The sequence below is a fragment of the Meleagris gallopavo genome, chromosome 2, assembly GCF_000146605.3.
Source record: "Meleagris gallopavo isolate NT-WF06-2002-E0010 breed Aviagen turkey brand Nicholas breeding stock chromosome 2, Turkey_5.1, whole genome shotgun sequence".
NCBI classification, from domain to species: domain Eukaryota; kingdom Metazoa; phylum Chordata; class Aves; order Galliformes; family Phasianidae; genus Meleagris; species Meleagris gallopavo.
The window spans coordinates 4,146,445-4,167,881 of record NC_015012.2 but is presented as its reverse complement, the minus strand read 5'-3'; the positions used below and the strand labels follow the sequence as shown (position 1 = coordinate 4,167,881).

Below are 21,437 nucleotides of genomic sequence, written 5' to 3'. Positions count from 1 at the left end.
GCGCTGCCCCACGCAGCGCAGAGTTGCGGCGAGCTGCCGCGGGCGCTCAGTTGGAAGCGAGCAGGGAGCTGTGGGAGGAGAGATCCATGCTGCTGGCGCTGAGGCCTCTGCTCTCTGCGCGGAGCCCTTGGGTACCCTGAAAAACACGGCGTGTGTCAGCACGGCCCCCAGCGCCATGCCCCCCAGCTCCTGCTCCGCCGCTCACCTCAAACGAAGCATCGCTAGACTTGTGCAGGTAGTTTAGCGAGGCAGCTCGCTTCATGCTACGAGAAAGCAGAGAAGAGGTGTCGTCTGACGCCCGATCCCGCAGCGGCACCCCGGCCTGGCAGGACCCAGGCCGTAGCCCCTACCTGGTGTTCCTGGGCTCCAGGGGCCCGTTGCCCTGCAGCTTCTTGACCAACATCTCGCTGCTCCGCCGGATCACATCCCGGATTTTCCCCAGGGAGCTGCTGCGCTGGAGGGTACCGCTGCCGTCCTGGAGACGGAGACACAAGCCAGGGGGCGAGGACTGAGCAGCACAAAGGAAGCTCTGGTGTGCTGTGAACCAGACCCTGTTCCGTCTCCTGTGGCTCAGCTGGCAGCTATGAGGAGGTCCGAGCAGGTGCTGGTGGGAATCCCCACGCTTAGGGATACTTTAGGTTGGGCCAGGATGTGCTGCTGGGTCACTTGCCCCAAAGACTCTCTTCCTAATATGGAGTCCAGGCCCAACTTTCCTCCTTCTCGCTCCACCAGTGCCATTCTCTCTCCATGCAGAGCTCATCCTGCTCCAGCTTGCTGGTTTCACAGCTACACTCGTGTCAGGCAGCACCACTCTGCACACCCACACACACTCAGCGCCTACCTTGAAAGCCCCCCTAAGACTCAAACAATTATCCCTGTAGTTGCTGAGCAGTGCAGGCAGCTCCACTCCACGGGGGATGCGCTCCTCTGTCTGCTGTTGGGGCCCCTTATGGAGCACTCAGCCCTTGCCAGGCTCCAGCCCATCTGGATTTGCTCCACACATACAAAGCACACGCTGCCAGTGTGAGGCCACCTTGTGCCACCATCACCAAGCTCTCCTGCACAGCCAGGAACCTCCTTAAGGAAGGTTGCAACATCACTGCTGATAAGGGACTGCTTTTGCTCTTATGATCTGCTAACAGCAGTCTTGCTCGGTGCCAATCCTATTGGCCTCAAGGGCTGCCTCTCCCGGCACAAGGAGGCAGTAAGAAAATAGAGGTAAGGCACCACCAAAGCCCTTTGCTCCTTACGAGTGAGTGAGCATGATACATGATGCACGAGCAGAATGTCCCCTGGCCTAGGCCAGCAGCAGCCAGAGCCCCAGGATTGCTTGTGCAGCTCTGCAGGCTCTGTCTTAAGGCCCCTCCTGCTCTTTCCCAGGTTTCCAGGAACCACCCTGGCACCAAGGAAACACTTCCCTGCTCTCATTACCCAATGACGATCCAGCCTTAGACCCCCTACCAGGTGAACAGGATGTTTCCTACCAGCAACCTTTCTCCTGATTCTGGTCCCATCTGTTCCTGGATAAACCAAATGAGCCTCTTTGTGGTAATGAGCAAAGGGCTTCCAAACTAGGATTTGTGTGCTGTTGCAGCAAGGCACCCACGCACCAGGAATGCAGAAAGCACCATCAGCGTTAGCAAGGCAAGCATTCAGCTCCTCCAGCAGGCATCCTAAGCGGGTTTTGGAGGAGCAAGCCATCGGTATGGCACTACCAAAGAAGGGGATGGGGAAGAAGCAGAAGAGCCCTGCCACCATTAGCCCCTGTGCTACCACCCTCCTGGCAGGGTACTGCCATGTCAAGCTGTTTTTCTGCCAGGACACAGCAGCCGGAGGTAGAAAAGGGAGCACTGCTGGGGCAGTGGAGCAGGACCATGGTACAGAAGCAGCAAAAAAGCTGCCCAGGGCCCAAGCAAGCTCTACCGTCAGGGGTGGTGAAAAGAGCCACACTTGCCCAGCTACAGTGATGCAGGCTAACTACAGCTCAATGCCAGAACCAAGTTCTGCTGCATGGATTAAAAATAGCCTTCTTTCTCTCCCCACTCCCTCTTCTGCAGGTTATTTTTAACCCGGAACATGGAAGGCGCTTGGTTTACCGCAGAGCACCCACCTCACTGCACCCACGAGGACGAGAGCACTCAAAGCACAAGCAGTAGCTTCAGCACTGAGTCACTCTCCCCTGCACGCTCCCACCGTCTGCTTCATGGAGGCAAAGGACTCAGGCAGGATTTAAGAGCATGCAAAGCTCAGCACCAGAGGACACAGTGGAGTATTTTTCTGGCTAATGAAAACAGCAGTTGAGAAAGAACCAACCTCAGATGCTCCATGTAAGCCGTACAATGTGACCGCAGAGCTATGGTTGGAAGCAACCCCAGTTTGAGGCAGGGAGCTGAGTCCTTCTGCTCCAATGCTCAGCCCAGAAGAGATGTGCCCACACCGCCCACACAGCAGCACATGCCCCTGCATACACACAGACACTGAGCACCCACACCTTATCCAGCAGCATTTTGCCCCCACCGCCCCAGGGCTGACCAACGCTGGCCTACAAAGCATGGAAAGAAGCACAGGGCAGCAGTTCAGATCTGTCTCCCTTTAATCACAGGTACAGTTGTTACAGCACCAGGTCCATGGCAGGCAAAGCAGAGGCAGATGGTGCTGAGGCCTGAACTCTGGGGACTCACCACACTCCAACAGCATGGAGCAGGAGTAGGAGAGAGGGGCAGGGAAGGCATGGCTCTAGAGCCCTCAGCCCCTAAATCTCCTTTCAGCAAGCACCAGTTCCCAGGAGAGCAGTATGCAAGTGCCCCGAGGCTTCTGCATCACCACAGGAAAGCCAGGCCCAGACAGACAAGCATATTTATTATTATAGCCTACCAGATGACTAGCATGAGAGAAACTACCTACTTAAATAAATAAGGGAGGAGGGAATCCTGCGCTGCCTGTGGGCTCTGTCCTGCTGCCTGCAGCCTCCCCAGGCTCAACTTTTATAGGAGGTAGGATGAGGGTGTGCATCTGAGGGCATGAGGCTGAAGACTTTAGGAAACATCCCCTTCTTCAGCAGTGACTGACAACACTCCGGTGGAGTCCCATCAGAGGCACTGAGCCACCCCCACAGAAGCCCAGGGCAGCACTGCCTCCCTGGGAGCAACAGAGTGACAATCCTGCCCTCTACATGAGGAAGAACAGCAAGTCACAACCCCAAGGGCCACCCCTCATAAGCCACGTCCTGTGTTCAAGAACTCCTCCCTGAGCAATGTGGTCTGTTCTTCCCTGGCCTGTTCTTTCTTACCTCCTGCAGAAATCCCCCTTCAGCCAGCCCACCTCCCACTCATGCTTGGAACACCCCAAGCCCCAGCTCTTCCTTTCCTCACACCCTTCTCTGCACCTCCTTTTTCTCTCACCTGCTCTACTTCAAACCAGCCTGTTCTCCATCTCAGCCACTTCTAACTGCTCGCAGAAGAGTTCTGCTCTCCTCCCACCCTTCCTCCCTCTGCCTCCAAGAAATAGCATATAGCTTCACCCTCACCTCTTCTCCTCTCAGGACGCACATCCAACGACCCCAGAGCAACAGGCAGCTGATAACACCACCAAGCAAGAAACTCAGCTACATTATCAGCTCAGGAGTTGGCAACTATGCACACTTGCCCTTGCACGTCCCTGTTTGATGCACAGCCCTTGGCTGTCACCCCCAATCCTAGCTCAGATGTGCAGTAACTATGGGCCACCCTCCATCCCCATGCCCTGCAGAGATCCACATGCTGGCCCTAAGTAGCAGACCTCAGCCGGGAGGAGGAGAGCAAGAGGGAGGCTGTCCTATGCTGCAGGTAGAGCCCAACTCATTGGTGGTCAGCGCAGGTTCACTACAGGGCACTAACATCAGCTATGCCTACAGGGAAGAAAGTAACTGGGCACACAACAGTCCTGCCAAGGCCAGGCCTCTGCCTCCCTAAACAGCCCTCCCATCTTCACACCTCCATCCAGGCCTCTGCAGAGATGGAGGGAACAAGCTATGATGGTGGAGTCAGTACACCTGAAGACACTCCCCTGCAGGCTTGGTCCCCAGAGCTGTGCAAGGGCAGGCTGGGAGGTGAGGGCACACAAGGGGATGGTGGCCCACCACCCTGACCAGGGGGAGCAGGCAGATCCATGGAGATTCCTCCTGCTCTTACTGGCCACGGGACTGGAACGAGGTCCCAGGCACTCCTCTGCAGGTGCTGTGGTGCCCTCACGCGCCGGGAGGGTTGGGGGACTGGCGTGGAGTTCTTGCCGAGGAAGGAGGGATGGTGTGGAGGATAAAGTTGGAAGATACAACACAAACATCCGGGTGATTGATTGCGGTGGAGGGGAAAGAGGGAGTCTCGGGAGGCATTTAAGCCTAGTGCACAGAAAGGAGAAAGACACAGTTTACAAGCCCATGAGGTTGCAGGTAGTCCAGGGAGCTGGTGGGTCAGGTCCCAGGCTGCATGCAGTGACCATGGGCCACTTTTAGGTGGGGAAGGAGGGTGGGGAGACTAAATCAGCAAGCTCATATTTTAACTGGGCCACAAGTAGCTAGGTCGGGCTCTGGGGTGCTTCCAGAGCTACCCTGGGCAGCAGGGTATAGTCAATGGTGTTCTTGGGGCATCCAGAGCTCTGCCTGCAGCAGCTGACAGCTAAAGGGATGGCAACAGAGGTGGGCCTGGGGCACCACACCCAAGATCTCCACAGCTGTGCAAGGAACAACTGACTGTGAGGGAGCTGCCCCAGCCTTCTCCACGGGGGAGCTGCAGGGTGCCGGCTGGGCAGAGGGAGCTGGCTGTGTGTGCAGCCAGCTAGGAAGAGCACCAAGCACCACATGACAGCAGCCATATCCCTAGGGTGCTGAGTTAGACCCCCCCCCCCAAGCTCCTTCCGTACAGTTGATTGTGGGCAGTCCTGACAAGCCCCTTGGGAAAGGATCGTAAGTGCAAGTATCCCCATCTGCTGGGTCAGGCTGCAGGAGAGGGTGACATTGTCTGCTTGCTTTAGGCTGATAGCTCAGAGGCCAGCAGGAAGGCCTATGCTGCACTGCAGAAAGCAATCAGCCAATGCCAACCACAGCCACGAGGAGCTGCAGAGAGTCACCAACCAGGTCAGGGTCTGGGTGATCCTAATCCAATGATGCAGCCCTCCTTCCTCCACACCTCTCTCCCCCCTCTACTAACAGGGAACGTGAGGGCCAGGACTAAGACCCTCTTCACCCTTGAAGATTAATTAGCTGAGACAGAGGACAGCCTTGCATCTGGAGGAGCTGCTGGGCCCTTCAAAGCTCAGCTCCCCAGGCCCTCTCCAGCCACCTGCGGGGTACAATCCACAATCAAGAGAGCCAGGCTTTAGGTCTGGATGTTGAGGGGCTGTCATGGCAACAGGGAAGAGGAAGGAAGAAGGGGAACAGCTCATGCGGGTAAGGATGGCCACGTGGGGAAGAGTTAGTGACAGCAGATGTGAGGGGGAGTAGAGGATTCATGCTCAGTGCATCGCTTATGTCAGGTTGCAGCCAGCCCTAGGTGCCAGCTACTACACTACACTCTCAGCCAGAGTCTGCAAGAGGAATGGTAAGCATTAACAGCTCCAGCAGACCTCAAGCCAAGCATCCACCAGCACCATGCTCACTTGTTGCCTCTTCTCCATCCTCCTCCTTTAAGAAACCACCTGTCCCAGACCTGGACCGCTACCTTCCTCCAAACTCTGTACTAGTGACCACAGTGCCCTTCAGTCTCAGAGCAAGAACAGTAAGCTTGGGTCACCCTGATCGAGCCTCAGCTAACAGCAGCCTCTTTTGCCACCACTGGTCAGCCCAGCCAGGCATCTCAAGAAAACCTGCCTTTTCCAACCTCTGTTTGACCACAGCCCACAGGAGGGGCACGAGACCACAAGAGGACAGTAAAGGTGTTGGCTGTGGACAATTTCCTTACATTGCAGACACAGTCACAGCCCCACCAAACACACACACTCGCACACACACACACACACACACCTCCCCAGACCCAGCATCACTTGTGGCGCGCTGCAGGACAGAAAGGCAAGTTGCTCACAGAGGCTGTGTGGGCCTGAGATGGGGCTGAAACTCAGCCACAGCCTCAAGAGGAGAGCAGCAGGGAGAGGTGTTAATAAGGTCGCCAAGGCTAAGATTAAGGGCAGGCCAGGACCAGCTCATGCTGTGCACTGCCAGGAACTGGAAGCCCCTTGGAAGTGAGAACTCTTCAGAGTGCCTGGCCTGTACATGACAAGCCAGGCCCAGACGCACACCTTTGTGGGCTGGCTGGCTCATGCCAAGAAAGAGGAGAAGGAAGTGTGCAGGGAACAAATGGAGGCAGACAAGGATGCCACGACAGGCCACGCGGGGAGAGCCCTGAGCCAGGCTGTCCCTTCCCTCCAGCAGCCAGCTGAGGCCATTCTTGATGGTGTCTTGTACTTACCCCGCTCCATTCCACGCCCATACTCACTTCCTCGCTACCGTCTGTGGCATTCTCGTACTTGACGCTGCCACCCAGGCTCCGACGTCTCTCTGTGCCATCACCCTCCTTCAGGATCTCCACCACCTTCGTCTGGTTGATTGGGTCAATGCCCTGCAAATAGAAAGGAATAAGGAAGCACCAGACTTTGCTCTTCAGTGCTCTTATCTGCCTGGTCCTTTTCCTTCTCTCAGTCATTGTCCCATCACAGCCAGAATTCTCCCAAACAAGAAAGACAGAGCCAAACAGCATCCTGAATTCAGTAGCTCTTGTTCAGGGAATGCCTTATAAGCTATATGCCACCCTGCGTGACAAGAGCTTGCTGCCTCAAAAAGCTGAGGGCTTTTTTTTTTTTTCCCCCTTCATGTTTTGATGTGTGAAGGTTTTTGCTGTCCTTCACTCTTCATGCTGGGTACTTACACCACAGATTTCCTAGTGCAGAAGCCGTAATTCCTGGACAAATTAGTGGGAAGAACACACCTCACCAAGTGCAGACTCCTCTCAGCTGACAAAGCTTCATAGCCTGCCCTAACATAGCTGTAGGATTTCTACACACACATATACACCCCAACAGACGCTCCATCTATGTATGCATACACCAGTGCAATCCCACATATGCAAACGCATGTGAACCCATGCACAAATGGAACCCCAACCACTGAGCTATTCCAGTGTTACGGGAATACAAGTTACAGATAGGAGGCTGCGAGGCATAGCACAATCCCTCTTCACACGCAGGGCAATGTCACAGCCTGCTAGCCCTGAGTCTCACAGCATCTTCCCACCCACCTGGGAAGGTCCCTGTGGCCTTACCTGCCTCCGAGAGCGAACTGCACACTCCTCCAAGGTCTCCGCCGCCTCAAGCTTGCCCTGGCGCCGGTACAGCGCACCCAGGTTCCTCAGAGTGGTGTTCACAGTCGGGCTATGGGAACAAGCAGCAGGTGAGTGGGAGCCCTGGGGACACCTCACCCACCGCCTAGAGCTGCCCACAAACCTCTCTTACCTGCTAACCTTGCAGGCCTTGTACCAGCCGCCATACTCAGCGTAGGGAGCACTGTCTCTGTGCTTGCTCTATTGGTGAAAAGACAGCTGTTAGCCCCATGCCTAGTGCCACTCCCTGGCCTGTGCTCTCACACTGGCACCTGGATCAAGCCCAAGGCTGTATCCTCACACCAGCCCAGCCTCTGGAAGCACAACACATAAATGTTGCAATGAAGTCCCAGCAGGTTCCTGGAGAGAAAGGCTAAAACCTTTTTGCTGCAAATTATTTGAGACACAAGATGACGTGATGCCCTACCTCCAGCAAAGAGCATGTTCCTATCTCCTTGCCCCTTCTGTGGTACCAAAGGTAGTGAGGACAACAAAGCTCAAAAGCAGTGGCTGGAAGTACATGGCACTCCCAACACTGGCATGCAAAGCCAGTTAAAACACTTTACCAAAACCTACAAATTCCATAGCTTCTGCACCATAAAACTGGTCCTGCCTCTGCCAGGAACACCAGTATTCCCTCTGGCAATTGTCCCAGCCAGGAAAAAACTGCCTTTGCAGGGACCACTTTCCTTACAAAGCCCCACTGCACTTCTTGGATCATTATCCCACACGCAGGTGCTTTCCCAAGCCATAGTCACACTTGGGTTTCTTTGCATCAGAGCCTGGGTAAGCGCAGGGTTAGAAGCGCTCAGAACCCAAAACCAAGGTGACCAAAACCAATGGGAAGGCTGTTGAATGCCTGTCAGTGGGGAAAGAGCCTAGATTCAAGGGCTGCAGTCACCACTACCCGGCTAGGAAGACCACATCAGATGTGTTATGCCACTGGACCTGGACAGCTGCCTAGAGACAGCCATCTCAGGGGCAGGAAAAGCAGATCAATTCTTACCCAGGCTGCAAAATTAATTAAATTTCCAGCTGCAGATCTGTCCCACAAGGCTGGGCTTCCAGGCCTGCTCTACAGGCCTAGGAGAGAAAGGGACACAGTCAGTATAGTTTCAATGGGCCTGGTTTGGACAGCAGATTTAGAGAAAGAATATTTCCCCGAAGGCGTTGTGTTCTCTCACCCCTGCTGCAAAGCTTGTGCTAACTGGAGCACAGCTCCACACTGCAACAGTCTGCTCATAATCTTACACTTCTCTAAAGACAACACCAAAAAGAAGCATCTCAATTCCAAAGATGGGGAGCCTGGGCCCTACTCCACCCAATTTCTCTTGCAATGTATGCCACAGTCAGTATATTTTTTTGTAGTAGTAGCCATTCACTCTGCTGTTTTGTCCTCCTGGCAAAAAGCAGACTGAACTCTGCTGCATTTATCAGCTGCAACAGAAAGCAGAGCTCAGGAAACGGCTTCCCTGTCTCTCTGCCAAATCCAAGGCCCTCATTCAGAGGCCAGCTAAAACACTGAACTGCTAGAAACCTGTCTGGAGTTCTTTTCCATGAGGTTTGGACTTACCCACTAAGCAAGGTGACAACAGTAGTCTCTTCTTAACCCACTTCCAGACAGCCTCAAGATGTGCTCTGGGTACTAGCAGTACCAAAACCCTGCAGCACAACTCTGCCATCAACCATCTTCCATCATCTGCTTGCCTTAGAGGTTTCACTAAAACAAACAGCATGCAGCCATGGCTGAGGCGCTTAATAACTCCCCATTCCAAGTAAAATATCAGGTCCTCTGATGGGCCTCCATTCCTCAGTGCCCCCAAGGAACTTCCCCCATTCCACACACCACTCCCATCCTTTATCAGTGGCCACACCAGCTCTTCAAACTGCAGAAAAGAACGTCTGGTTGTGATATTAGGGGATCAAAACCCCAGGATCTCCTTCCCCTATTGGGGCTCTTGCTGTTGTCAACAGGCTGCACCCCAAACTCAGACTCACCTTGCTCATCTCCTCTCTCTCCTCTGCATGCATCCAGATTGGCTTGTGTTCTTCTGTGTGGGGAAAAAATGAAAGACAGCTCCACTCACCACTTTATCTTTGTTACTCTGCCACTTCCACTACTGCTCTGCTCTCTGCACAGCCCAGCACCATCTCCAAAGCCAGCAGTTCATCACAGGGCTTCCAGTCACTGGCTAGAGCCACAAGAAAGGCAACTGACACTGCAAGGGCAAAGCATAGGAAAGAGGGAACAAGTTCTCCCCCTGCCTGTGCCAGAACTACAGGAGAAACTTCAACTCGTGCCTGAGAAGCACTATGCTCTTCTCCCCCTTTAAGCCACAACTGCTTGCCAACCTAGTAGACTGAAAGCTAGAGCTCACTAAGACTCCTTCTGAAAGAGGTGAAGCAGCACAACAAACTAGAATGGCAGTGTCTCGAGGCCTGCCCAAACAACAAGGCCTCTGCAAGGTATCCCATCTCCCTACCACACGGATGGGGGAAGAGCAAACTCTTCACTCTTGCCCCAGTAGAGTGTGTACAAACCATCCACAGAGCCGAACTCCTTCACGTGAGCACGGGTAAGGATCTCCTTGTACAGCACCTCTGCATTATTGTATTTGCCTTGCTTCAAGTAACAGGAGGCCTGCAACCAAGAAAACAGCTCCAATCCCACTGGGCAACACAAGTTAACCCTCCCCACTTCTCCCAGCTACCTCCCTGTTTCCTCCAGACACCAAGCAGTGTGTCTACTATGACACCACCACCCATTCCCACATGGCCCCTTCCCAGGGTCTCACCAGGTTGTTCTTGGTCTTGGCTACATTGGGATCATCAGGACCCAGGCAGCTCTCATAGATCTCCAGGGCCCTGCAGTAATAGTACTCCACCTCCTCATATTTGCCTTGGTTCTGGCACAGCAGGGCCAGATTGTTCAGTTGCTTGGCCACATCAGGATGGTCTTTACCTAGGACCTGGATACACAGAAGTCACAAGACGACAATACTTAAGTTGTAATGAACATCTGGGGGACATTCAAGCAGCTCCAGCCCAACCCAGAGGGCATCCGTTTGTCAGCCAGGAGCTAAGGATTACAGAGGTCAAGTGGAGAAATTCTAGCTCCCACCTCCCATCAGGCCTTTCTAAACACTGCAAACACTGGAGAGAGAAGAAAAGTGGTAGCACAATCAGCAGCTGAAAAGACTAGGTGGGTCCTGGATCTTTCAGGTGCAGTAAGGTAGGGAGAGAAAACCATAAGGCTGAGCTGGAAGAAAGGAAGGCATAAGAGACCAGTACCTTCTCACGGATCTCCAGGGCTCGCTTACAAAGTGGCTCCGCTTCTTTGTACTTTCCTCTCTTGCCATAGAGAACAGCCAGATTGTTCAAAGTTGCAGCCACCTGCATAGACATAAGTTTCTCTGTGAAACAAAGCCAAATTCAGTGGGACCAACCTGGGGAGCAAGCAGCAGTAACTGTCCCATTCTTTCACCCCTGCAGCACAGATGCTTCTGGAGATAAAGAGGTCCAGAGGCAGAAGGTTATCTCGCCTACACAGCAGAATCCAGGAGATGCCATCTCCTGATTGGCCATACTGAACAAGACAGCAGAAAATACGACACAGTGCCCCCATAATACCAAACAGCACACCAGCCATCACGGGGCACACTGCTATCCCTGGCAGCCCAGCACCAAGGGACCAGGTTGCAGACAAGTCACAAGGAAAAGGGGCACTGTACTAGCCCCAGTAGCATGTACAGGTCACAAGAAGTGACTAAAAGAGAAGGCAGATACTCACTGCAGGGTGGTCTTTTCCCAGGGTCTTCTCACGGATGGAGAGAGCATCATTCAAGAGATGCGCTGCCTCCTTGTATTTATTCTGATCCCTGCAGTGCAAAGCCAATTAGTTACCTGGGGTTTGGACACCACAGCCTGTGGCAAGCAGAACCACGAGCAAGGCTCCTCCCTCCACAAAGATTAGCTTCCAGCAGCCCTTTCCTTCCCCCCTTCCTCAGTTTAGTCTTATCAGGGAGTATGGTGGTCCAAATACTTCATCTATGCCAAAACCTTTTTTGAAAGGCAGATCACTGGAAGCTGGGAGAAATCCTTGTCACCAGAATGTGTTAACCTGGTAAACTGAAGAGGAAGACAGCCCTCCTGGCTCAGTCCTGCCCTCCCCACCCTCACCTGTACACCAGAGCCAGGATGTTGAGCATGGTGGCCACATCAGGGTGATCATGGCCTGATGTCTTCTCCAGGTCCTCCAGTGCCTGCTTGCAGAGCGGCACAGCCACCTCGTAGCGTCCTTGTGAAGCATACTGGATGACAAGGTTGTGGAGGGTGCGCAAGCGTGCAGGAATCTCATAGCCTCCTTGCTGGGCAGCTGCTACTGCACTGCTATGCTGGTGGGGCACTGCAGGCACAGAATACATCAGGGCACGTTTGGCACAGCAGGTTTGAACAGATACAGGCAGTAACTAAGCATGAGCAAGCACTCACATCCAGGACCGTGTTCCTCCTCCTCGTTTGGAAACAGATCATCCAGGGAGTCCTTGGTGGAGTCACCTTCTTTCTCCTCCTGAGAGAAATAGGAATCACAATGCTGTTCATTCTCAGAAAGCAGCAGCTTGGGCTGACTCAACTGCCACCAATACCCTTAACTTCTTGGTCATCCCTGCTACCACCTTTCTCCCACCCAACAAAACCTAGTTTCCCCCCATATCTTGGCATCCAGAACAAGGCTGTTGCATTCAGGCAATCCTGCTGGTCCAACCCCCCAACAAAAAAGGCTGCTGCTTGACAGGGCAAGGGCATACCGAAGGAGAGACATCCTCATCATACTTCTTCAGCTGGTTCATGAACTCAAGGTGTTTCTTCTCCTCCTCCAGCTGAGCCACAGTTTGTTCACTGCGCTGCAGCTTCTGCTGGGTGTTGGCAAGCTCGTCACGCAGCCACTGGTTCTCCTGGCACAGCCTCCGTACCTGAGCACGCAACTTCTGCTTCTCTGACTCCACCGCATTCAGATGGTTGGACAGTGCCATCATCACCTTGTCAAGAGTCCCAGTCATAGTCAGTATTGACGATAACCTTTTATCTCCCTCACCCATGATTGGAGACCACCCTCGGCCCAGTGCTACCCCTGCAGCTTATTGGTAACAGCCACGTGCTTGCCTCCCCTGTCAGTCCCAGGTACCACATAGGATGGCACTTGCCATTCTCACCTGAGCTTCTCCAAGCCCCAGTTCAATCATCTCCACTGACTTGCGGAGCAGGTTGGATTTCTCATGCACAAGGTTGGCTTCTTCATCCTTCTTCAGACACTTGATGGTCTCCAGCAAGCTGTGCAGGATGGAGTTGTGTTCATTCTTGAGAGCCTCCAGCCCCTGCATCACCAGCTTGGTGTTAGAAATTATCTCCTCTTGGCTCAGTTTGTCCAGTTTCTCCTCCCTTGGGTACACCATGGTGGACATAGTCCTGGTCCTGCAGCCCTACAGAGAGAGAGAGAGAGCACCAAAACTTGAGGACTTCAGTGTTGTTTCAAAGAGCTATACCCAGACACAAGCATCACAGCCTCCGTCAGGAGGCAACTGGCTGCCCACATTAAGCCTTTTCACCTTGCCCTCCCTTCTTTCTCCCGTCAGCAGCACACAGGGTATGCACCTCCCTTTCTGTGGCACTGAGCACTGACAGTCAGTGCAGGTGACACATGTGGACAAGAGACAAAAAGGCTCAACTCAGAGCTGACCTCCAACACCTCCACACTCCCAGCAGAAGGAAAACTGATCTGGTTTCCATTTAGGAGCAGAGATTGGTAGTTGGCAGCTGGGACTGCAAGTGTGTGCACCTCCTACCACAAACCACTGATGCAAGGAGGCTGTCAGGGCTCAACACCTCTTCTAACTGTGGAAGAAAGGGAAGAGAAAGCAGAGGGATGCCAGCTCAAGGCATTCTGCTTTTTCAAAGGCAAATCTCCCAGAAGATCATCTCTCAAGCAGGGAGGCACCAGTAGCTTTACCAGGCCAACAAAAATTCCCCGACAAAAAGCATACTCCCTGAAAATCTCAGGTCAGGCACAGAATGACCCTAGCAGCAGTAAGGGATGTAACACCACCAGCATTAACCGAATCCCATCCTTGTGGGAAAACTTACATGCAGGAATTGCTAGACTTCCACTACTGTCATCCTTGTGCGGGTGTCAGCTCCAAACAGTAATGGCTCTTCCAGCCTTCTTCGCCCTGCTGCCAGCTCAAGGACACCTCAGGTTGGCACAACTCTTTATTCCTTCCCTTTTTCCCATTCTTCCCAGATGCACAGCAGAAAAATATCAAGCTACTGCCCTTGCACAAGGGCATCAAGTGTTTTTGTCTTCCTGCACCATTTGAGCTCTACGGTGCCTAGGATTTACAGAGTGTGCAGAAATGCCTCCCCAGGCAGAGCAGCACTTCTCTTCTTGGCAGGGCTTCTCTCCTCCCCGGCTGCACGCTCTGCCCAGGAGGATCCCCCAGCTCAGCTACTAGTGTCTTTGTGCTGAGCAACAGAGGGGTCCAGTCTCCTCCTCATCACTCCTCTAAGAGTTCCTCAAGCTGTATTACAGGCTGAACTCTCCTCTCTGGCTCCTATTCCAGTCATGCACATCCCTGCAGAAGTGCAAACTCTCAACACCCAGCAGAGACCTTAGCAAACCCCAGCAGGGCAGAAACACAGTTCTTGAAGACCCTTCTTACCCACCCAGTCCCATAGTCACAAGACTGACTTGACTTTTGCTTCATTATCCAGCACCAGCACCAACCCTGCACTGTATCTCACTGTATCCTTCCCCTTTGAGCGCCTGCCACGCTCCACATGCAGTTACCCTGTGCATTCTCCATCTTATATTGAGAAGTCTCATCTGGAACACAACATTTCTCAGTCTGCTGTTGAGAAAACTAAATGGTAGGAATGGCATGAAGTATCTCTCTATGATAGTGAGCACAGACTATTGCCAATAAGTCTGTTGAGAGCTGACCACCACCTAAATCCTGATTTCCAAGTTGAGAGCTGACCACCACCCAAATCCTGATTTCCAAATTGCTCAGCTGCCCATTCCTGGATAATCCCATCTAGCCCAAAATTCAACTAGCAATGTTTTTCCATAAGACATCTGGTGGATTGATTGAGTGATTCATCTGTCTCTGTGTACTGGGTTAGCCATGAAATGCTGACAGTTTCCAGGAAGCACTGCTGCATCCTTTCAGGGAGGGTCTGAGCTCCTGCAGCCATCTTTACGGAGTACAATACCTCAAGCACTGGGAAGAGGTACGTGTTATGGACCAGGACAGAAAGCCACCAGAGCTTGCACCTTGCTAGATAACAGTGAGACAAGACCCAGATCCATAGGAAATCAGCCTCATTAATTCCGCTATGCGCAGAACTACTGATCAAGTGAGAAACTGCTGAGCTGTATGTTAAAACACCAGTCTCTATTCCAGCAACATCCTGTTTGTTCAGCTCTTCCAGAAGAAAAAAGTTAGAGCGCTCCACAGTCCCCAGGACCAACAGAATCCTACCCCAGAACTACAGATGCTCAAGGCATACCACTGTCAATTCCTCTTCAGTCACTGACTGTGATCACCTCTGCAGATCCTGACTTTCTCCTTGAAGCTGATGTCCCAGAAGCACAGCCCTGCTAGGTACAACACACTTAGCACTCAGCTCCAGCCTCCTGTTGCAGGGTGGAGAGCAGACTGCCTGGGAGGTGCAAGACCTGAGAACTGCACAGGGGCTGCATGCTACCAAACACCAACGAGAGCTGCAAGGAAGCTCCTTAAATGCCTTTTGTGCAGCAAAGAAAACCCACAAACACTGCTGGAAGACGACTTATTATCCCTCTGAAGCGTGGATTCCTCCCTACAGAGCCTTATTTCTCACCCTCCAGAGGGCTGGTGGGTCCACACTGTATGCATAGCCCTCAGAGAGGAAACACACTCTATGGCAACCAACGCCAAGGTCAGGCAGGCTGAGGCTGCTGTCTAAGCACTCTTCCTACTCCCACACGTTCAGTAAAGAGCATGCAGTGTCCTTTCTGCGGGATGAAAACGCACTCAGAGGCTCCTGCAGAGAGGAACGGATACACCAGCATTTGCCTTTAGAAGGAGGAGTTGCAGACTAGGAGAAAGCAAGCTTTTCCAGCAAGTTCCTGAGGAGCCAGAGCACCCAGCTCCTGCTGCCTTCCCCACGGCTCAGGGGGTGCTGCAGCTCAGGCCTCCACCAGCACGTTTCCGCTCTACTTGGCTTGTCTTCCCTACTTAAGGAGAGCTGCTAGGACTGGCCTCCCCTCCCTGCCACTGCTCTCATTTGGAGGGGTGCCGCAGGAAGGCAGGGAAGGAACATGCGTGCACTGAGCTCTGTGGCAGCCGCAGCGACCAGCTGGGAATCCACCAGCTGTCACATCCTCCTAGGCACAAACCTTCCTGCATGCAAGTGCAACACCAGGGAAGCACTAAGCATCAGCAGTTTCACCAGCCCACTTCCTCCAAAAAGCACTCCCACACGCAAGAGCTTAAAGAGGAAAGAGCTGAAAACTTCCCTGCCTGTATCTCAAACCCACAACTGCTGCCACAGAGACAAGGATGCCAGACTAAACGGGTCCAAGTGAATCTGAAAGATTACATCATGATGCCTAATGCTAGGAGGCTACAGAGAGCAACAAAATTGGGACCAGAGAAATCAGGGCTCAAGTACAACAGAAACAGACTTCAGGTGGGCATTACCTCTGTGCACGCCTCAACAAACTCCTTTCGCCTCACTGACTCTCTGCATGCTCCTAGAGCAAGTATATGTAAGAGGCAGGGTACTGTCACAGCTTGCACAAGTGATGCTGTCAGGACAATAATTGCAGCTTCCTTCAAGCTGCAGATGGCCTGCCAGGGCTTTCTGTAGAGAAGTGAGCGCAGATTTTAGCAGCAAACTCTTCTGAAAGAGAGTGTGATCTACAAATATGGTAATTGCAGGAAAATGACTGGGTTCTGCAAAACAGCATCCTGTGGAAAAGAATAAGACTGATTCATAGCAGAAGTGAACAAGTTTGGGAGATAAATATCCATGGTAGCATTTTAGAAATTGAAACAGATGACTGAAGGCTTATTTTCACAATAATTATCCCAGTCTTGTGCTGTGGGATGTACTTTTGCTACCTTTTGGGCTGACCTGCTTGACAGGTGCCCAAAAGGTTCTGTTGTTTTCTTTCTTTTTTTCTCCTGCTTTTGGTCCTCTGCCAACTCATTGCTGTTAAACAACACAGAGCTTTTAGGACAGGGTGATGTCCATGAAGCCACAACAGATTCACCACTCCTAAGAGACATCACATGAAAACGTGGACCTAATACCTTGGACACCAAAAAATAAAATAAAAGCAGTAAAAAGCAAGCAGAGCGCCAAGGCTTAACTATCACACAGGCGGTGGTGTCACAAGCTTATTCCATATTTTGATACCATAGAGTCAAAAAACAAACAGACCATAAGAGATGAGGACCAGCTGCACAGAGCCACCGAGGTTTCCCCTGCACAACAGGGCATGCTGACGCTGCCAGGAAACTTGCACACTTCCACAGCACTGCCAGGAGAGCCCCTGTGCTCAGGGTCACCACCCCAGGGCCCCTGCAGAAGGGACAAGCTGCTGCCAGGCTGCACGTCCAGCAATCAGCACTTCCAGGCTGCTCTACTGCACAGCACATAAGAGGCACAGCATCCAAAGACTTCACAGCTATTAGCAGCTGCACACACACGTGTTAAGGCTTTAGGAACAAAGACAAGGGGAGGATGTTTTGCAAGTGGAGAGACAGATGGGTGTGCAATCAGCTTCAGGTTAGCATTAAGAGCTCCTACAAGCTGTGAATAACAGCTAGAAATTAGAGGACAAATAGCCAGAAATTAGGCAACAAATGCTGAAGTCTCATGCCTGCTGAGGTTCATGTGATGCAGAACAGGAACAGTGCCCTGTGATGCTTGCCACTAGTGCCAGCAATGCCAGGCACATCTCTTGCTCCCTTAGAGCCACTAAGAACACACTAGCAGGAGATCAGTAAGGGGTCAGCACTCTGGGATCAACAACCCAGGGCATATCTGAGCTGCAATCCCAGAGCCGAGAGATGCTACCTCAGCTCTGATAGGCATGAGGCTCTGCCACCACTTACCTCTGGCTTACAAGTTTCTCCACCTCAAGACCTAAAAGGGAGCACCTAAGAGCCCCATCTTCTCTCCCAAGCTGTCCCCCAACCCCAGTGTGGACACTTCCTGCACTGTAGACAGTCTCAGAAGTTAAAATGACACATAGATGATCTCATGTACACTGAACAGAATGCTGTGTTGCAACTTCCTCCCTAATTAAAGAGTCTGTGATGGGTGTTGTATTATTTCAAAGGGATGTTTTGATGTCACTGATCCACCCCCCCACTCTGATCAGGAATCTGATTGCTGTGTACAGTCAAGAATTGTTTATCTCCCAAGATGGAGATCCTACACTCTCTTCAGACTCCTAACATACAGCTTCACTATCCAGGGAAGAAAAAAAAAAAAGACGACAATTCTAATCTGAAATTCTATCTGATAAATTCCTCACTACATTTCCCTTTGCTAAGCTCCACTCCAGGACAAAGGGACCAGGCACCCTGGCACTAGACACTGACCCGGAGCCCAAGGAAAGGGAATGTAGCACACGTACCCTTTCACCAGGTCATAAGAGGACAGGGCTTCTCTGTAACACAGAAGGAGAGGCAATGCAATCCCCATCCAACAGCAGAGCTGGGAAGTGAGAAAGAGCTCTCACCTATATTCTCCCACAGCCCAAACGTGGGACTCTCCTCAGCATCCCCGCACTCTCCTGTGGAGTTTTAAAGCCAGTCTCTGAGCACAGAAATGTTTCATCCAACCAGTTTCCCCAGGCTTTACAGTCATTTGTAACTCAGCACAAGTTGACTGTGCTGCTGGAAAGGGCCCAGCCCTCCCTACGCCCTGGACAGGGACCAGGGCCAGAACTGCTTCTTTCAGCAGCAGCTGACACATGCCAGCTCCAGCCGGGTGTGAAGCACCAGGAGTTCTTCTAGATGCCAGAAGGCCTCCGTTGGGAAAGTCTGTACTAACCAGCAGGCTGCAAGAGTCCCATGGGCATTAACTAGGACTAGGGAAGCAGGCTTGCAGCTCGTGTGGAAGGGCTCTCCCACAAAAATAGAACGGTCTCCCTTCATGCTCTTTTCCCTCAGCATAAAACATTCCTCTTTGCCCCAGAAGCTTTAGCTCCTCACCACCTTCTGATCTCTAACAGAAAATTCAATGTAGCATAACCCTTCTGAAACCTGTGGCAAGGTGGTGGTAAGCTGGCTTTCTGGGCACTTGGCCACAGTGATCCAAGCTCAGAAAGGACCTGGAAGCTTCTCTTCCCTTCCTGTTTTTCTCTGCACACCTAAAAACAGTACATCAAAAGCTACCAAGGTTTGTTATGGTTGACAACAGACGACCAGGGTAAGCAATTTTGTGTTACTAAAGCGGGTATTCCAAAACCATACCTGCTCTGAGGGATATGGAGAAGCTGATGTGGTTGGCTTTGTTTCAGATCAGTCATTCCTTTCAAGATCAGAAGGGCTTACTACTTCTGCTCCTCAGCAATCACAGAATGCAGACATTGGAGGCAAAAAAGGTGCAATAAAAAGAAATAAATAGATCCGTACACTAGCAGAAAGCCAGTCTGTGCCTTCTAGCAGCTCATGCTGGTTATTCTCCCAGCTGGCCAGGAAAACACACCTTTCAGTGGGCCACTAGAACCAGAGGAATTGCAGTCTTTATCACAAAAATTGTGCTAGCATCTCCAGAGCAGCTGCTAAGACTTTGTTTTTAAACTCTTGCTCACGTCTGCAGCGGCTCACCAAATCCATTCTGCATCTGCTGTGCAAAAGACTACAGTGGAACACCATTAAAACCTGTTTCCGGGCTAGAGGAGACGAGAGCTAAGCAGCTGGAACAAAGCCAGGACACGCATCTCTCCCTAGCTTCAAAATCTGATTGGGAGTCTTGCTGTACAGAATACAGAGCGAGAGCCATTACCTTGCCCTGACAGCATGAAGTGGTATTAAAGCAGGCAGAATAATTCCCAGGAGTCGATGCCTCCACAGGCATCTGTCTAATCGGAGAGCTACGCGCTGGATGTGCCTCGGGAGCACAGGGACAGCCCAGCAGGCAGCTGGGAGCTGCTGTGGACCCTGACAGACACCACAGCACCCACACCCTCTCCACTGCATACCTGGGACAGCTGCAGGGACCAGCTGACTATAGGCTATTTCCAGAAACAAATGGGTCTCAAACCGTAACAAGGCTGCCAAATCCACAGAACCAAAGTGTTACCTGCATAATAAACAAAGGATCCTGCTTACCTTTGGCTTCCTGGACTAGTTGGAGCTACGTGGTTCTTTCCTAGAGAATCAAGCCTTTATCCAACAACTCTGCCACAGTCAAAGTCTTGAAATACGTCCCTCGTGCCCCCCGAGACCCATTTAAGTCTTTGATGTTGATGCTGTTGTTCCTACCTGGGCATTCCTCTGAAACAGCTGAGGAGAACACGCGCTTCCTTCTCCTTCTGCCAACTGCAGCAAAGCTCAGCCATGTTTATTTACTCTGCGTCTGGGCGGGCTGGATCTTTGACCCACACGCACTGAACACCACCCTTCTTTTCGCAGAGTGGTTTTTTCCACCTCTCCATGCAGGACAAGGAGGCACCAGCAACAGAGCCCAAGGGCACTAGAGGAGACCATAGCATGGAGCAGCTCAGGCAAAGCCGCAAGAGAGCACCAGCTGCCAGCCAGGCAGGGTACAGGGGAAGCCTCTGCTGTCTCTCATCATTGTGCAAATTTCTCCCAGCTGCCTGACCAGAGCACTCTGCCGCAACACCATCCCCCAGCCCTCTCCAGTCACCTCCTAGCTGCATCTTTTCCCTCCCAGAGATCTACCAGGAACTGCCCCCCTGCCCAGAGTGCAGTTCTGTTTGGGAACGGCTTTGTATGCCCTTTATTTGCGGGAGGAAGGTTCGTGTGGGAACAAGGCTCTGAAAGTTTGCGAGCCGTTGCTGTATGCAAGGGAGCTGCCTTCGTCATCGTTTCTCCGGCTTTGTCTGGCAGCAGGAGGCACGCCCGCTGCATATGCTTGGGACAAGCAAACCAGGGAAATCCCTTCATCCCTCTCCAGCGCTACCACAGGGCAATTCTGCGCCTACCTGCCTAACCGTAAGCTTCCTAGGAGAAAAGTTTCCGTCAGCTCTCACCGAAATCGCAGCTCAAAGCGGTCCTTTGTTACAGGACGGCTGGGCACCCTGCCCTTCACAGTCACCAGATAGGAATCTTCCGCCCACCCCGCGCCGCAGAACAGCAGTACCTGGATGCCTGCAGCGGCTCGTCCAGTGCCGGCACTCCCGGATGCCCCAGAGCTGCGGAGAAGCACGGGCGGCGGCGACGCGCAGCTCCAGCGATGAGTGCCGCGCTGCCCTCCGTTCTAGCAGAAACGCGGGCACCAGACGCTCAGCAGCCAACCACACTGCGGCAGGGGGAGGGGAGGAGATGCAGTCAGGCTCCAGAGGCATTACGTTGGGCGCTCTGCTGGGAGCGCAGAAAGCGCCACACACGCCGAGCCCTGCGCTCCCATCTCTAGGGATCTACGGGAGCCGAGCCGCCAGACCGCTCCCGAGTGCCGACCGAGGTACAAGAGACCGAATTTCGCACACGCACCCCCAGGGTTCCCAGCTACACCTTACGCTTACAGCTGAAGCTCCCGCATCCCTGCCTGGCATCAGCCTCACCCGTCTCACTACTGCTGCTCCCGTCCCAGCTTCTAAAGCCAAGCCGGCGGAGCCCCGACCGCGCTACCGCCGTGTCCGCAGAACAGGGCGGAACGGGACGGGATGGGACGGGAGCCCTGCGTGTCAGCACTGCGCAGTGCGGGCAGGCGCTGCCGTGAAGCGCTCGTTCTCCGGATTCTTCACAGAGACGACGAACGGCACAGCACACAACGCAGAGCACAGCCTGCACGCGTCCCGGAGCCCCGGGAAGCGGCCCGGGCTGCGGCGATCCGTCAGCGGGGGTGCGG

General features: G+C 52.9%; 2 protein-coding genes and 1 long non-coding RNA gene across 7 annotated transcripts in view; 2 read left to right on the top strand and 1 right to left on the bottom strand.

Annotated features, from left to right (window-relative positions):
• The window catches only part of LOC100548686 (cullin-9-like), a 39,119-nt gene that overhangs the window by 2,075 nt on the left and 15,607 nt on the right, over positions 1-21,437 (top strand). The gene's annotated exons all lie outside the window — the stretch shown is intronic.
• The window catches only part of LOC116216272, a 23,935-nt gene that overhangs the window by 965 nt on the left and 1,533 nt on the right, over positions 1-21,437 (top strand). The window lies entirely within an intron of this gene.
• KLC4 (kinesin light chain 4) lies at positions 7-21,357 on the bottom strand. 5 transcript variants are annotated; one of them, XM_010706416.3, is made up of 16 exons: positions 20,730-21,357; positions 12,557-12,823; positions 12,152-12,382; positions 11,835-11,913; positions 11,523-11,748; positions 11,134-11,221; positions 10,635-10,736; positions 10,139-10,312; positions 9,885-9,984; positions 9,342-9,394; positions 7,477-7,544; positions 7,287-7,395; positions 6,465-6,587; positions 351-475; positions 206-263; positions 7-136 (listed from the first exon to the last, which is right to left on the bottom strand). In XM_010706416.3, the coding sequence occupies exons 2-16, from the start codon at positions 12,803-12,805 to the stop codon at positions 47-49; spliced, it is 1,875 nt and encodes a 624-aa protein (XP_010704718.1). In that variant the 5' UTR covers positions 12,806-12,823; positions 20,730-21,357; the 3' UTR covers positions 7-46. The 5 variants fall into 5 exon arrangements, with proteins under 5 accessions (XP_010704718.1, XP_010704716.1, XP_010704717.1 ...); XM_010706414.3 differs by having other exon boundaries at positions 6,438-6,587; positions 20,730-21,356; XM_010706415.3 differs by lacking the exon at positions 20,730-21,357 and adding an exon at positions 19,606-19,630 and having other exon boundaries at positions 6,438-6,587.